Source organism: Pecten maximus, chromosome 1 (genome assembly GCF_902652985.1).
Source record: "Pecten maximus chromosome 1, xPecMax1.1, whole genome shotgun sequence".
Lineage (NCBI taxonomy): Eukaryota > Metazoa > Mollusca > Bivalvia > Pectinida > Pectinidae > Pecten > Pecten maximus.
The window spans coordinates 42,293,857-42,308,204 of record NC_047015.1 but is presented as its reverse complement, the minus strand read 5'-3'; the positions used below and the strand labels follow the sequence as shown (position 1 = coordinate 42,308,204).

The 14,348-nt window shown below is 37.3% G+C and overlaps 1 protein-coding gene and 1 long non-coding RNA gene across 2 annotated transcripts in view; one reads left to right on the top strand and one right to left on the bottom strand.

Moving 5' to 3' along the window:
• The window catches only part of LOC117334152 (tyrosine-protein phosphatase non-receptor type 13-like), a 53,034-nt gene extending 44,029 nt beyond the window's left edge, over positions 1–9,005 (top strand). Inside the window, 13 exon segments of the mRNA XM_033893623.1 lie at positions 727–1,347; positions 1,598–1,753; positions 2,035–2,223; positions 2,480–2,797; positions 3,870–4,037; positions 4,239–4,330; positions 4,558–5,104; positions 5,388–5,478; positions 5,695–5,956; positions 6,253–6,418; positions 6,801–6,929; positions 7,286–7,348; positions 7,997–9,005. Coding sequence (XP_033749514.1) covers positions 727–1,347; positions 1,598–1,753; positions 2,035–2,223; positions 2,480–2,797; positions 3,870–4,037; positions 4,239–4,330; positions 4,558–5,104; positions 5,388–5,478; positions 5,695–5,956; positions 6,253–6,418; positions 6,801–6,929; positions 7,286–7,348; positions 7,997–8,056 — 2,862 coding nt within the window. The 3' untranslated portion in view covers positions 8,057–9,005.
• LOC117334160 lies at positions 8,677–12,148 on the bottom strand. The gene is made up of 2 exons (XR_004534051.1): positions 11,536–12,148; positions 8,677–11,497 (listed from the first exon to the last, which is right to left on the bottom strand). It is a non-coding gene; the product is annotated as an uncharacterized LOC117334160 (long non-coding RNA).
• Positions 12,149–14,348: the final 2,200 nt, after the last annotated feature.

Sequence of the window (14,348 nt, the reverse complement as noted above, 5' to 3'; positions counted from 1 at the left end):
TATTTAGAGAGTATAGACAACCTGTGGGAAGAGGATCAAGGCATAATGATAGGTCAATTGAAACCTTTAAAATTCTTCTTCTGTAAGGAGAAAGGGTACATGTATTTGACCATTTGGTCTGATTAGAAAACGAAAGATTATATACCGACAGTATGTGTTGTCAAAAACAGGTGTGTTTCTCTTGGTGGTGAAGATAAAAAAAAACTAGGATCAGGTGCATGCTCTCCTAATTGTTAAAAATCAATTTTTTAAATTCTAAATTCTTATAGAAAAAAAGGATGCTAGTACTTTATTAGTGCTTGTAAATTCCAAGTGCTGGAAAGGTTTTACAATAATGTAACAGGCTCTTTATTTTTACTGAAAAAGACCCTAAAATGCTCTAAATAGGTGTTTTATTTCATATTCCAATTCCTGTACAAACTCTTAATTGTCTTAAACATCCTTAGTTGAAAGGCGTTACTATTGCATAATTAGCTAGTATGACACTTTTGGGGGAAAAGAAAAATATTCCACTACCGGTAGTTTCATTTGGGATGAAGACTTTAAAATCCTCCTATTTCTCTACTAGACTAATAAAGAGATTTTAACCAAGTTTGATCTTGAACATCCTATGGTGAAGGGAACTTCTTGTTGCATATAAACAAATCTAGAGGGTTTGCTGCCAAATGTGATGTACAAAAATTATATTACAATATACAATGTAAGTATTCTCTGTTATCTTTTTAGAATGAAGATTCACGGACAAGTGAACCGTCACTGTCATCAAATTCATCGAGCCCCAGAAAGGCACAGTCACCGTATGAGACTGAGTCTGAGGAGGAGCCAATCCTATATAGGGAGTCTGTAATAACTCCCCCTTCAGGGTTCACATCCCCACGGGAACAGGGTGATAATCAGACATCTGAAAGTCCCCCTCCTCCACTGCCTGTTAGTCCTCCCCCAACTATGGAGGGTACTGAGATTTGGTCCCTTCCTGATGAGACAGAATCACAGCAGTCCCTGGAAATTAGCACAACTTTCAGTGAGGAGGAGGAGGAGGGAGTTCAGGAGGAAGAAGGTGAAAGGTCGCCAAGTCCAGATTCACAGGATAGTGAGGGTTCGGGCAAGTCCATAGTAAGGTCACCATTGAAGGATACAAAGTTGTCCAACCAGGATCTAGGAGCTATACAGACAACTCTGAGCTCGACTGAATATGATGCCCAGTCAGAGAGGTCTGAATCTGTGTCACCGAGACACTTCACCTCCAAGAGCGAAGAGTTCCAAAGTATCCATGAGTCTCAAACTTCATTACAGGAAGAAGAAAGTGGTTCTGAGTCAGAAGAGGAAGGGGATATTCTCCAACCAGAAGTATGGAAAATAATCTTATTCGCATGCAGACTTTAATTTCTTAAATTATATGATCAGATTCAACCATTTTCCTTTTTCCCAGATGAAAGTATAATGTATTTGATAAAGGCAATTGTTTTTCTACTGAACAGATAGGTTACATTCTCACAAGTTCACAATGCATAGCACTACTTACATTGAGAAAAAAAACAACTGTTTTGATCTTTGCTACTTTTCAATGCCTTCGATCACTTCATGGTTGTTTTGGCAGGAATTAGAAGTGATCTTGAGAAAGGCTGAAGGGAAAGGTTTAGGCTTCACAGTAACTGGTGGAGTAGGTAGGACCGGGGGCTGTTACATCAAGGGTATACTACAGGACCCTGCACTTTCTGATGGCCGGCTTAAACCTGGCGACAAGCTCATCAAGGTAATGTACCTGGAAGGTCACTCCTTCAAAAGCTTGCCAACTTAAGAAGGTAATGTAAGGTGTAAAAGTTCTCATGAAAATACACTTGCAAGCCTCACATGAAAGTTTAAGGCAGGTGACTCCTTCATTGATCAAATTACTTTAAGTGTCATATATCTGCCATCTTGACTACTTGAATGTTTGTATCATAGCTGAGCATATAGACTTTATTCAAACATGTTCAAAAATTTAAATTGATTTAATATTGAGGTTTATAATACCACTGCGTGTACTCTTTCCAGGTGAATGATATTAATGTGGCCGAGATGAACCATTTCGAGGCAGTAACTTACCTCAGACAAGCTCCCCAACTTGTCCAGCTAAGGGTCTACAGACCCCAGCAACCAAGAGCAGATAACTCCGAGAATAGTGGTGGTGAAAAGGTTTCACACCACAATATGGGAGAAAGCGATACAGAGCCATTCTCCCAGGTAATGGTTTCAAAAGGAATGTCCTAGGAACTGATTTTCATCTGCCATGAATTATTGTTTGGAAGTATCGGTAATCTTAACTGACGCATGCAGATTCAAATGTTATAAATTATATCCCGTCTTAGAATTGAACGAGAGCAGGTGTCAGTTTTCGGTTAGGAGATTATGTGACTAAATTTCATCCATCAGAGGGTTATTTGATGGTCTGTTCAGAGGTAAAATTTTCGTTTACCAACTGTATCTTACATTGTTATAGGGAGAAGCTGTCAAGAAGACAGATGCTCTATTTTCCTTTTTGGAAGGCCAGGATAAAAACCTTGATGAGCAAGACACGGAGAGTGAAGAAGAGAACCCCCGGTGTCTTGGGAGTAAAGATAGGGATCTTCGCCGTGCCCTATCTGACATTCCGGAGACTAGCGATGCAGCTCAGTCCTCCGGAGAATGTAGTACCAGTGAGTACTCGGAATCCCAAAATGCAGTGCAACAAACAGCTACCAAGGGGAGAGATGTATCCCCCTTGGAAAGGCCGGCGTCTGTAGAAGATTTTGAAGGAAATTCGTCTCTGTTTAGTAATGTGAGTAATAATTTTATTGTCATTAATGATATTTTTATGATCATGTAACCCTGGTACAGTTTATAGTATCCGCAATATACTGCTCGGCTAGAGAGAACTTTTCTTAAACTTGGTAGGTTGAGTGTTAGACTAGGAAACCAGATCTCCTGTGTTCCATCACTAGCATAGGCATTATATAAATATAATCAGTAATGACCTCAAATATAATCAATAATTACCTCAAATATAATCAATAGTGACCTCAAATATAATCAATAATTACCTCAAATATAATCAATAAATACCTCAAATATAATCAATAGTGACCTCAAATATAATCAATAGTGACCTCAAATGTAAACAATAATTACCTCAAATATAATCAATACTTACCTCAAATATAATCAATAATTACCTCAAATATAATCAATAGTGACCTCAAATATAATCAATAATGACCTCAAATATAATCAATAAAAACCTCAAATATAATCAATAAATACCTCAAATATAATCAATAATGACCTCAAATATAATCAATAATTACCTCAAATATAATCAATAGTGACCTCAAATATAATCAATAGTGACCTCAAATATAATCAATAATTACCTCAAATGTAATCAATAGTGACCTCAAATATAATCAATAGTGACCTCAAATATAATCAATAGTGACCTCAAATATAATCAATAAATACCTCAAATATAATCAGTAATTACCTCAAATATTATCAATAGTGACCTCAAATATAATCAATAATTACCTCAAATGTAAACAATAGTGACCTCAAATATAAACAATAATTACCTCAAATGTAAACTATAATTACCTCAAATATAATCAATAGTGACCTCAAATATAATCAATAATTACCTCAAATGTAAACAATAATTACCTCAAATATAATCAATAACTGTCCCAATCTCATCAATAACTACCTCTGTTACAATCACAAAGGTCTCATTTCTTCAAGAAAAATGGAAACTGTAGACGGAACCGATATCTGTTCAATGGTTTTATTTTTGAAAATGTTTAAGAAACCATGATTGGCAGAAGGAAGACCTCACTGTAACAATTTGTATTTTACAGGTAGGATTGATGAAGGTAGAACTTGAAAAGCCTAAAGGAACAGAGCTGGGAATCAGTCTGGTGACGGCAGAGAAGGACAATCAAACAGGTGTATTCATCAGATCCATTGCTGACGGAAGTGTGGCCCAGCAAGATGGCCGTCTGTGTATTATGGACAGACTGGTACAGGTAGGTAAAAAAAAAATAGACCCAACCTGCTTCAAGTCAAGATAAAAAAGATATTAGTATCTTTAAACCTACCAATTAAACATATTTAAATTAATTTTCTAAATAATGATTCTATTAATTAAACTGAATATGATTCCCTGAATTTAAATATCATAACTTTGATTATATTTTAAGTTGTGCTGATTTTTGCTATGACCACAGATAAATGATGAAGCCCTAGTAGGCTTTACACACACCAAAGCTGTGGCCATGCTGAAGAAGGCAGAGGACAGGGTGACGGTTACTATCTCAAGGTAAAAAAAAAAGCTGAGTTGATCGAAGCAAAGTTCGTTTTTTGGCATTAATAATATTGCACATTTATTTTGCTGATCTGCCTATGAGCAATAAAGGCCATTTGATCTTTCTTGCTATTAATTGTCAATTCTAATATGCAAGTTTTTTCATTAACATGTTTGTACAGTCATTTAATATTTTCAGAAACAAGACTGTGAAGGTTTAATTTTGATACTCTGTATTGTAGGCTTCCCTCAAGGCAGCTGGAGTTGATGACACCGCCAGTGATAATGGAGGACGATAGTATGAACACACTCAAATCTGAATCTGACTATAGGACATCTGAGGTAAATCATGTGGAACCTGTCACCTACACAGGGTCGGACAGGGAGGGTTCTGTATACGACTCGGACGAGGATGACATGCATGCACTTGTGTATGAGGCTGAGAAACTCTTAGCTGCAGAGGAAACCATTGAGCTGGAACCTACTGAACTGAAGGAGGAGATGTCAGAAACTGCATCTCGGTCAGCTAGACAGAAAGCGAGCTACCATGATTCTGATGTGGAAGCAGCAGAGATAGAGAGTAGGAATGAGGCCAGTTTGAGTACAACATTCCTTATAGAAGCTAAAGCAAGGAAAATTGATGTTGAGATACCTCAACAGATTACTAATGAGTGGCTCGACTCTCTGCCATTGTTGTTAGTTACAGAGGAACATGCTGCCAATGTCACCGGCCTGATTCCACTTCTTCAGCGCAAGATAGAACATGATGATCCCATGGAGGAGTATAAGGTACATCAAAGATCTCCAATCCTGTTACAATGTGATTAGTTTAAAACTATAACATATTTTTACCCAGGTTCGAAAAAATCACAACTTTTGAGCTTGGCTTTGATCTTGGATAGTATAAATGTTTAATAAATAAATGTACATATATTAACGGCAGATAGACTATATCACAACTTCGCAGCAAAGATTTTATCTTGGATGTTATAAACCCTTTAATTGAGATTGTTTTATGTGAGGCATTTCAGTTCACAATTCATGTCTGAATAATGATTTAATATTTCAACAGGAGCTCCGCCTGGTCAAGATGAGTGACAACTGTTCTGTAGGAAGACTGCCAGAGAACAAGTCAAGAAACAGATTCAGAAATGTTCTGCCATGTAAGTTTACCAAGAGAAAATGTCATCTGTGAAAAGACTAATTTCAGTGCTTTGTGAGAAATATTTGTGATTGTATTCTGAAAGGAGTGTGTAGTTAGAAAGTTTCTATTCTGACAAATATACTTAAAATATTTTACTGAATATTTTACTGGATACAGTACTTATTGATGATGGTTTACTCCACACAAATGAAGTTGAAATTGTACCTGATTTCAGATGACCTGAACCGTGTAGAGCTCTGTAGCGAGAATGATTATGTGAACGCAAGCCACATTATTTTGAATGTGGCCAACACAGAGTGCCACTACATTGCTTGCCAGGGTCCACTACCTAATACCTCGGAGGACTTCTGGCAGATGGTTTGGGAACAGACTGTCAGTGTCATCACCATGTTGACACAGGATGTTGAGTCACGTAAAGTCAAGTGTCATCGGTACTGGCCAGACTCCATGGAGACACCATTGTTCGTGTGTGACAGGTGAGTCCTTCACAGTCCTCATTTTAACACATATTCATTGATGCTGTTCTTGTATCAGAATGAGATGTAAATTAACCATTAATTTCCTCATTATGCTGCTTGTTACTTGGCAACTAATAGATTTATTTTATTTATTCTGATAAAAGTGGTTGTGTGATAAAATTTGCTCTGTGTCAGCATTATTGTACCATACTAATTAATAGGACTTCTAATGACATAGGATCCATTGTCATTGTCTTGTTTATTACTTAGAAAGTAGCATCGTTTAGACTTATCAAGCAACATTTGATTTTCAGCCAATACAAAGTGAGCTTGAAATCATTCCAGTCCACTGAACATTTAGATGTTCGACACATTCAAATTGAAAATGTCACCACGAGGGAGATTCGGGATATACGCCATATCAATTATATCACGTGGCCAGATCACGGTGTCCCAGACTCTGCCATACCTATCTTACAGGTGAGCATGACATGTAGGATACCTTTATGAATAATCAGAATCTATATGGCAACTTCCTTATCACATGATCGTGTAGAATATTAATACATTTGGCCCTGACTTTCTCCCATGTTTTTATTGTCCCATTTATGATTTTACTTGAAGTGACAGAATTAAATTGTTAATTCATGTTTGTGCAAAAAGGTTACATTGATCTTAGACGTGTGAACAGATAATCAAGTAGCTCAGAATCTCTGTCAAATAGTTTTAGGGTACAAATAGGGTGATATATTAATTATACCTCTGATGTCATTCTTATCATCATTAAATTGCTAATACTCTCTTGGAAAGGATATGGCGAGACTTCACATGTGATTTATGTTATGAGTCTTTGCTGTTACAGTGTATGCAATTGGTTCATGCGTACCACACGACAGGACCACTTGTGGTGCACTGTAGTGCGGGTATAGGGAGGACAGGTGCCTTCATCACGGTAGACATGGCTCTGGCACAGATAGAACAAAGCTGTTCAGTAAGTTCATTGTCTGGATATTATCTAGTAGGATGTTTTTTTATCTAAGAGGAAATAATTGTTTTTACCTGTTAGGATATAAGTATTTTTACCTGAGAGGATATAAGTATTTTTATCTGATAGGATATAATTATTTTCACCAGAGAGGATGTAAATATTTTTAGGATATAATTATTTCTCATCATTATAAGAATTACTTGTACAACAGAAATCAGAAAAAAGATGAACACATATTTGTATCCATTTAGATGACTGTTCTATGACATGAGAGGAAAATTTGAGGCAAAGTTTGAAGTGTACTGAGTCAATCCATTAAGGTAGCTTTTGTAGTTCACAGATTTTTACTGTGTTTTCAGTGTGATATCTTCGAGATAGTGAAAGAGTTGAGACGACAGAGACCTGGAATGATACAGACCAAGGTGAGTCTATCTCTATACTGGGGGGCGGGAGTTATAGATACAAAATGATTAGGGGTAAAAGTACATACAGACAGGATATATAAGGCAGTATAGAGACCTGGAATGAAAAGGACCAAGGTGAGTCTCTCTCTATACCATACACTGCATACACTGAGGAGATATAGGGGATTTTTTTTTTTTGGGGGGGGGGGGGGGGGAGATTTATCAATTCAGTGTTTATATATTGCAAAAGGATGTTTATCTTTAATTCAAACACTGAATGAAATATGAGCCTTGATGACTGTTCACTATTTGACGATGGAACATAACTGTAAGGTCAGCTTTATAAAAGTGCTATTGAGTTGAAAGTTAGACAACTTGCTGTACACATTCGTCTCATCGGTGAATAGTGAAGAAATTTCTAAGCTCAGTACCACTTGTTTGACCAAAGAAATAGATGTTTTGAAAGCTAACAAATACAGTTTTCAATTGTGGTTTGTGTTAAAAAAAAAAAAAAAAAAATCTTTCAATATAAAATATTAGCAAGGTTTAGATATACATGTAATCTAACAGTTACGTAAGGATATAATTAGACATACATAGTGGTATAGATATACATCTGAAAGTCTATAGACTCACTTAACTTTGAAAATGTTTTTATTTTAACAGGACCAGTACATGCTGTGTTACTGTGCCTGCATTGAAGCCCTACTCAGTCAGACCAGCTGACAGTAACCACCATGCTGACTAGGAAGTGTTGGTGTTCTGTTTTGACATTAAAACAGGAACAATATGGTAGTTTACACCTTTAAGCCAAAGAACAACATGGCTTTTGTGTTATATGTTATTCCAGGGAAGGAGGATCGTTCTGACCATCGGTCACACAACTGTGAATTCTATACATTTTACAAATTATTTTTTTCGCAAGTGAGATCGTTATTTAACCTTGACAATTGAAATCGTGAATAATTTTACTTACATTTAGTTAGTGCTACTCCAGTAGTTCAATTTCATAACACAAACTAGATCTTAATTGATGTATTCATTATTAACATAACATAACCCAGTGCAATCTATATATTATGATATTTAACCCATGTCTTCCAGTACTACAAAGTTCTAACATATAGGTCAGAATATTGCTGTATGTCAGACATGTTTAGGCCAGTCCTTATTTATTGTTAGGTAATTGTGTTCCGGCCGCCATGTTGGGTGGGCTCTGGTGGTTGTGGGATATGGTTTGTTTCTGTCGGTCACAGCTGGTGGTGTCTGTAACCCATAGTTACCTGTACATGATGTATGTATCACGGTTTTTGTGTTATATTTATGTATACCATACAAGTGTTCTACTATAATAACCTATTTTAGACATTAACCTATGTGTATTTTTTTTGTGTGTTTTCATATAAAATTTGATATTTGTGTTTGTCAAATATTGAAAAATAAGGATCCCTCATGCTGTACATATCGTTTATCATTTGAAAATATTACAAAAAATATTATATTTTAAACAATAAATTGATATTAGATTAAAAAAACAACACTTCTGTGTTAACTGAGTAATATTTGATATTTTAATGAAAAATAGCATGCTTTTGGCCGTTAACAACATTTCCCCCTTAGTTTTAACTCTGTATAACTATTAACTGAAGCAAAAAACTAAAATCAAATAAAAAAATTTTTTTTTAAAAATAATAGAGAGCATGTTGCTGTACATTATAAGCTGTATAAATATAGTAGATCAGTCTAGTATGTAAATGTATGTGTCATGTTTTAGTGATTCTATAGATAGACTTCCTGTGACTGTTGGGGACAAACCGTTCTCACTGACTATTATAACATTGTATAACAATCGTGGGGATTTGTGTTTGAAGGTCAATTTTACACTGTCTTAATATTGAAATATTATTTTTATGTAAAATACCATTTAAAAAAAATATGTGTTATTTAAAGGTTATTTTTGTATGTATATAATTCCTAATTTGTAAGAAGATACTAGTTATATGTGATAGATCTGTATTCTAGTCTATTTTACCCTATACAGCTAACTATCCATCGTTGAGTTGAGCAGCCATTTTTGTTAGAGATGGACAGTTTTTCCTATATTTTTCTGATCATACGATATTGATCGGATCCTGTGTTTCTTGCACTGTTTTATATTGACCCTTTTTATATATCCAATTTTAAGAATGAAATCTTGTAATGTTTGAGTATATTTTCTTATTTAACCTATTGTTGGATTTTTGACATGTTATTATTAATGTTCCTTTAGAGGACACTTGTGTTACGTTGATTATCGTTTGATTCAGATACTTGTATGGTTATGTTTAAGGACAGACATTGACTTAATTGTCGCAAAAATAAACAGTGAGTGACACCTAATCAAGGACAGACATTTTGGCTAATTGTTACTGTACTGAAACAGATTTGTGATGGGACAAACATTAACTTATTTGGGACTTTTTCTCCAAGGACAGACATTAGGTTTTACTTAATTGATTGACTGAATTCTCATAGGACAGACATTGAGATAATTAATATTATTCTCAATAGACAGACATTGACCTTATGTTAATTGGTTGATTTAATTCTCGACGGACAAACATGGAATTGAATTGACATGGAACTGTCACAAAGCAGGCATTGTTTGAGACAATTATATACATGGATACACATTTACATTGATTTAATTTTCAGTCACAAAAGTTTATTTGTTTTCTGCATTCATCTTTTTTTGGGGGGGATAGCCGCCAAGCCTTGGTACTTTGTTGTCTTTTGTATGACCTTAATACTGACATGATAGCAAGTATGATGTGTAAAAAAACATATGCTTGTGTCAGATCTACTAGCCTCATTTTTTACTGGGTTCACTATCTGTGATCGTGTATCCCTTGGCATCATCAGTCAACTGGCATCGGTCTACAGGCATCATCAGTTTACTGGCATCAGTCTACAGGCATCATCAGTCTACAGACATCATCAGTTTACTGGCATCGGTCTACATATACAGGCATCATCAGTTTACTGGCATCAGTCTACAGGCATCATCAGTCGAACAGACATCATCAGTCTACAGGCATCATCAGTCCACTGGCATCGGTCTACAGGCATCATCAGTCTACAGGCATCATTGGCATTGTATTTCTTATTGGCACTTAATATTTTATCCCTTCACAATTTCGATCTGATTAACTGTATGAAGTAAATTAGCCTTGGCCATTTAAAGGTTATATACTATTGGTTTTCGTTATCTTGTGATGCAAGTGATCTTTGTTTAAGGTGATGAATACTGGGAAAATGTTCCCCTTGGGTAATTGTTTTTATCTTCAAAACTTCTTGGTTATCAAGCTATTCTTTGATGCTGGTATTGTTCATAATCACTCATCTCTGTAACTTATTTCAGTAAGTAACTTACCGTCCGCTATATTGTCTCAGCTGTCACTGCTATTTGCTTTGTAAGATGTGGACTAGACAAGTTCTACCTCAATTAGATTTCCTAGTTAATATTGATTTGGGTATTGTCGGGCACTTCCGAGAAAAGGTCTGAACTTTTCCTAGTAACGTGAATTTACATCAATATCCAGATTATAACATAATATATATTGATAACATACCACATGATTAACATACAGCAAAGAAATCCTAGATGGTCAGGAAACGTTTTCAGAATGTAATTTTATCGGAGGGTTAATAGGGACAGTTTTCATTTGGTTGTTTAATAATTAAACAGTGTTCAATAATACTCCCATTATTATAAGCATGGAGTGCTAAGAAGCTTGTTTAAATAACAAGAAATGATTAATATAAAAAAGCTGCTTATAAATGCTTCAACATTGTACTAGTCAAGAATAGCTACAGTAATGTAATTGTTATCTCGGCATGGATGGCTTAACCTCAAGAGAACATCTTAATAATTTGACAAGGGGAAATCATCATGTGTACAAATTGACTTGCTTTTGATGTCAGTATTGTTTTCTGATACATAATGTTGTCTTTAGATCTGCTACTGATGTCAGTATTGATGTCTGAGACATAATGTTGTCAGTAGACATGCTATTGAAGGCCATGACATAATAGTAGACATGTTATTGATGTCCGAGATAGAACGTTGTCAGTAAACCTGCTATTGATGTCAATGTTGATGTCCGTGACATAATGTTGTCAATAGACCTGCTATTGATGTCCATGACATAACGTTGTCAGTAGACCTGCTATTGATGTTAGTATTAATGTCAGAGACAGTATTGTCTTTCTATCATGATCCAAAGTCGAAATTGATTTGACCAAACATGGTTGTGACTAAATGTTGTTGCCAGGCAATCTAATCAGATTCATTGGTAACAATGCTATGCAAAGAAATGTGAAGACTTGGGTATGATAAAAGGCCAGGAATTGAGAGTGGTGTACTGGTGCTGGCGTATTGTTGGAACAGATGGTATATGTAGGCCAGGAGGCTACGTCACAATATTATACAAATATATACTGGCCTGCTTTTGGTAGAATCAATAGCTACATATTAATGAAAAGTGAACAAGCTTTTGTTCTCTAATTGTCTAGTTGTACAATATCCTACTCTTGATTTGTTGTTTTTTTCTTGTCAACATAGTACATGTATGTTTTTATATTGTGCTGATATATACCTAATATATCCCTCTATACTGTATACATGTAACCATCCTCAGTGTATCCCTCTTTTGTATACCCACGTGACTGTCCCTAGTGAATCTCCCCAGTGTATCCCTCCTTTGTATACCCACGTGACTGTCCCTAGTGAATATACCCAGTGTATCCCTCCCTAATGTACACACTTGACTGTCCCTAGTGAATATACCCAGTGTATCCCTCCCTAATGTACACATGCGACTGTCCCTAGTGAATCTCCCCAGTGTATCCCTCCCTGATGTATACACGTGACTGTCCCTAGTGAATCTCCCCAGTGTATCCCTCCCTAATGTACACACGTGACTGTCCCTAGTGAACCTTCCCAGTGTATTCCTCCCTGATGTACACACGTGACTGTCCCTAGTGAATCTCCCCAGTGTATCCCTCCCTAATGTATACATGTGAATCTCCCCAGTGTATCCCTCCCTAATGTATACATGTGACTGTCCCTAGAGAATCTCCCCAGTGTATCCCTCCCTAATGTACACACGTGACTGTCCCTAGTGAATCTCCTCAGTGTATCCCTCCCTAATGTACACACGTGACTGTCCCTAGTGAATCTCCTCAGTGTATCCCTCTCTAATGTACACACGTGACTGTACCTAGTGAATCTCCCCAGTGTATCCCTCCCTAATGTATACATGTGACTGTCCCTAGTGAATCTCCCCAGTGTATCCCTCCCTAATGTATACATGTGACTGTCCCTAGTGAATCTCCCCAGTGTATCCCTCCCTAATGTATACACGTGACTGTCCCTAGTGAATCTCCCCAGTGTATCCCTCTCTAATGTACACACGTGACTGTCCCTAGTGAATCTCCCCAGTGTATCCCTCCCTAATGTATACATGCGACTGTCCCTAGTGAATCTCCCCAGTGTATCCCTCCCTAATGTATACACGTGACTGTCCCTAGTGAATCTCCTCAGTGTATCCCTCCCTAATGTACACACGTGACTGTACCTAGAGAATCTCCCCAGTGTATCTCTCCCTAATGTATACACGTGACTGTCCCTAGTGAATCTCCCCAGTGTATCTCTCCCTAATGTATACACGTGACTGTCCCTAGTGAATCTCCCCAGTGTATCCCTCCCTAATGTATACATGTGACTGTCCCTAGTGAATCTCCTCAGTGTATCCCTCCCTAATGTACACACGTGACTGTACCTAGAGAATCTCCCCAGTGTATCCTCCCTAATGTATACACGTGACTGCCCCTAGTGAATCTCCCCAGTGTATCTCTCCCTAATGTATACACGTGACTGTCCCTAGTGAATCTCCCCAGTGTATCCCTCCCTAATGTATACATGCGAATGTCCCTAGTGAATCTCCCCAGTGTATTCCTCCCTAATGTATACATGTGACTGTCACTAGAGAATCTCCCCTGTGTATTCCTCCCTAATGTATACATGTGACTGTCCCTAGAGAATCTCCCCAGTGTATCCCTCCCTAATGTACACACTTGACTGTCCCTAGTGAACCTTCCCAGTGTATTCCTCCCTAATGTACACATGTGACTGTCCCTAGTGAATCTCCCCAATGTATTCCTCCCTAATGTATACCCACGTGACTGTCCCTAGTGAATCTCCCCAGTGTATCACTCCCTAATGTATACATGTGACTGTCCCTAGTGAATCTCCCCAGTGTATCCCTCCCTAATGTACACACTTGACTGTCCCTAGTGAACCTTCCCAGTGTATCCCTCCCTGATGTATACACGTGACTGTCCCTAGTGAATCTCCCCAGTGTATCCCCCCCCCCCCCCCCCCCCTAATGTATACATGTGACTGTCCCTAGTGAATCTCCCCAGGGTATCCTTCCGATATGTATTCCTGCCTAGTATATACACGTGACTGTTTCTGGTAAATCTCCCCGTGTGTCCCTTCCAAACGATACATGTAACTCCTATTGAAAATCTCGCCAGTGTATCCTTCCCGACTGTATACATATGACTGACCCTGGCGAATCGCCCCAGCGTATCTCTACATAGTGTATACACCGGGCTTTCCCTAATAAATCTCCCTCTGTTTATCCGTCCCTTGAATATGCATTGATCTGTCCATATATATATTAACTGAATTTATTGACCCATGCGTATCTGTATCAAATGTATACCATGTTTTAAATTAATGTTCTTGTCGTCCTAGGTATACCTGTCCTTAGTGACATCTTTTCCAGCTTACATGTGTAGCCCTGTAATATTCCTCTATAGCCCACACCTGCCTATACCTTCCATCCTATTTCCGCCTTGTACACTTAGTGTGCGTGTAACTAGTGCATTTTGCTTGTGTGGCATGTCAAATGTCCAAATTTACCCTCCCTGTGTTATCCGAAATATATATGTATGTTTCCGAGTTACTTTA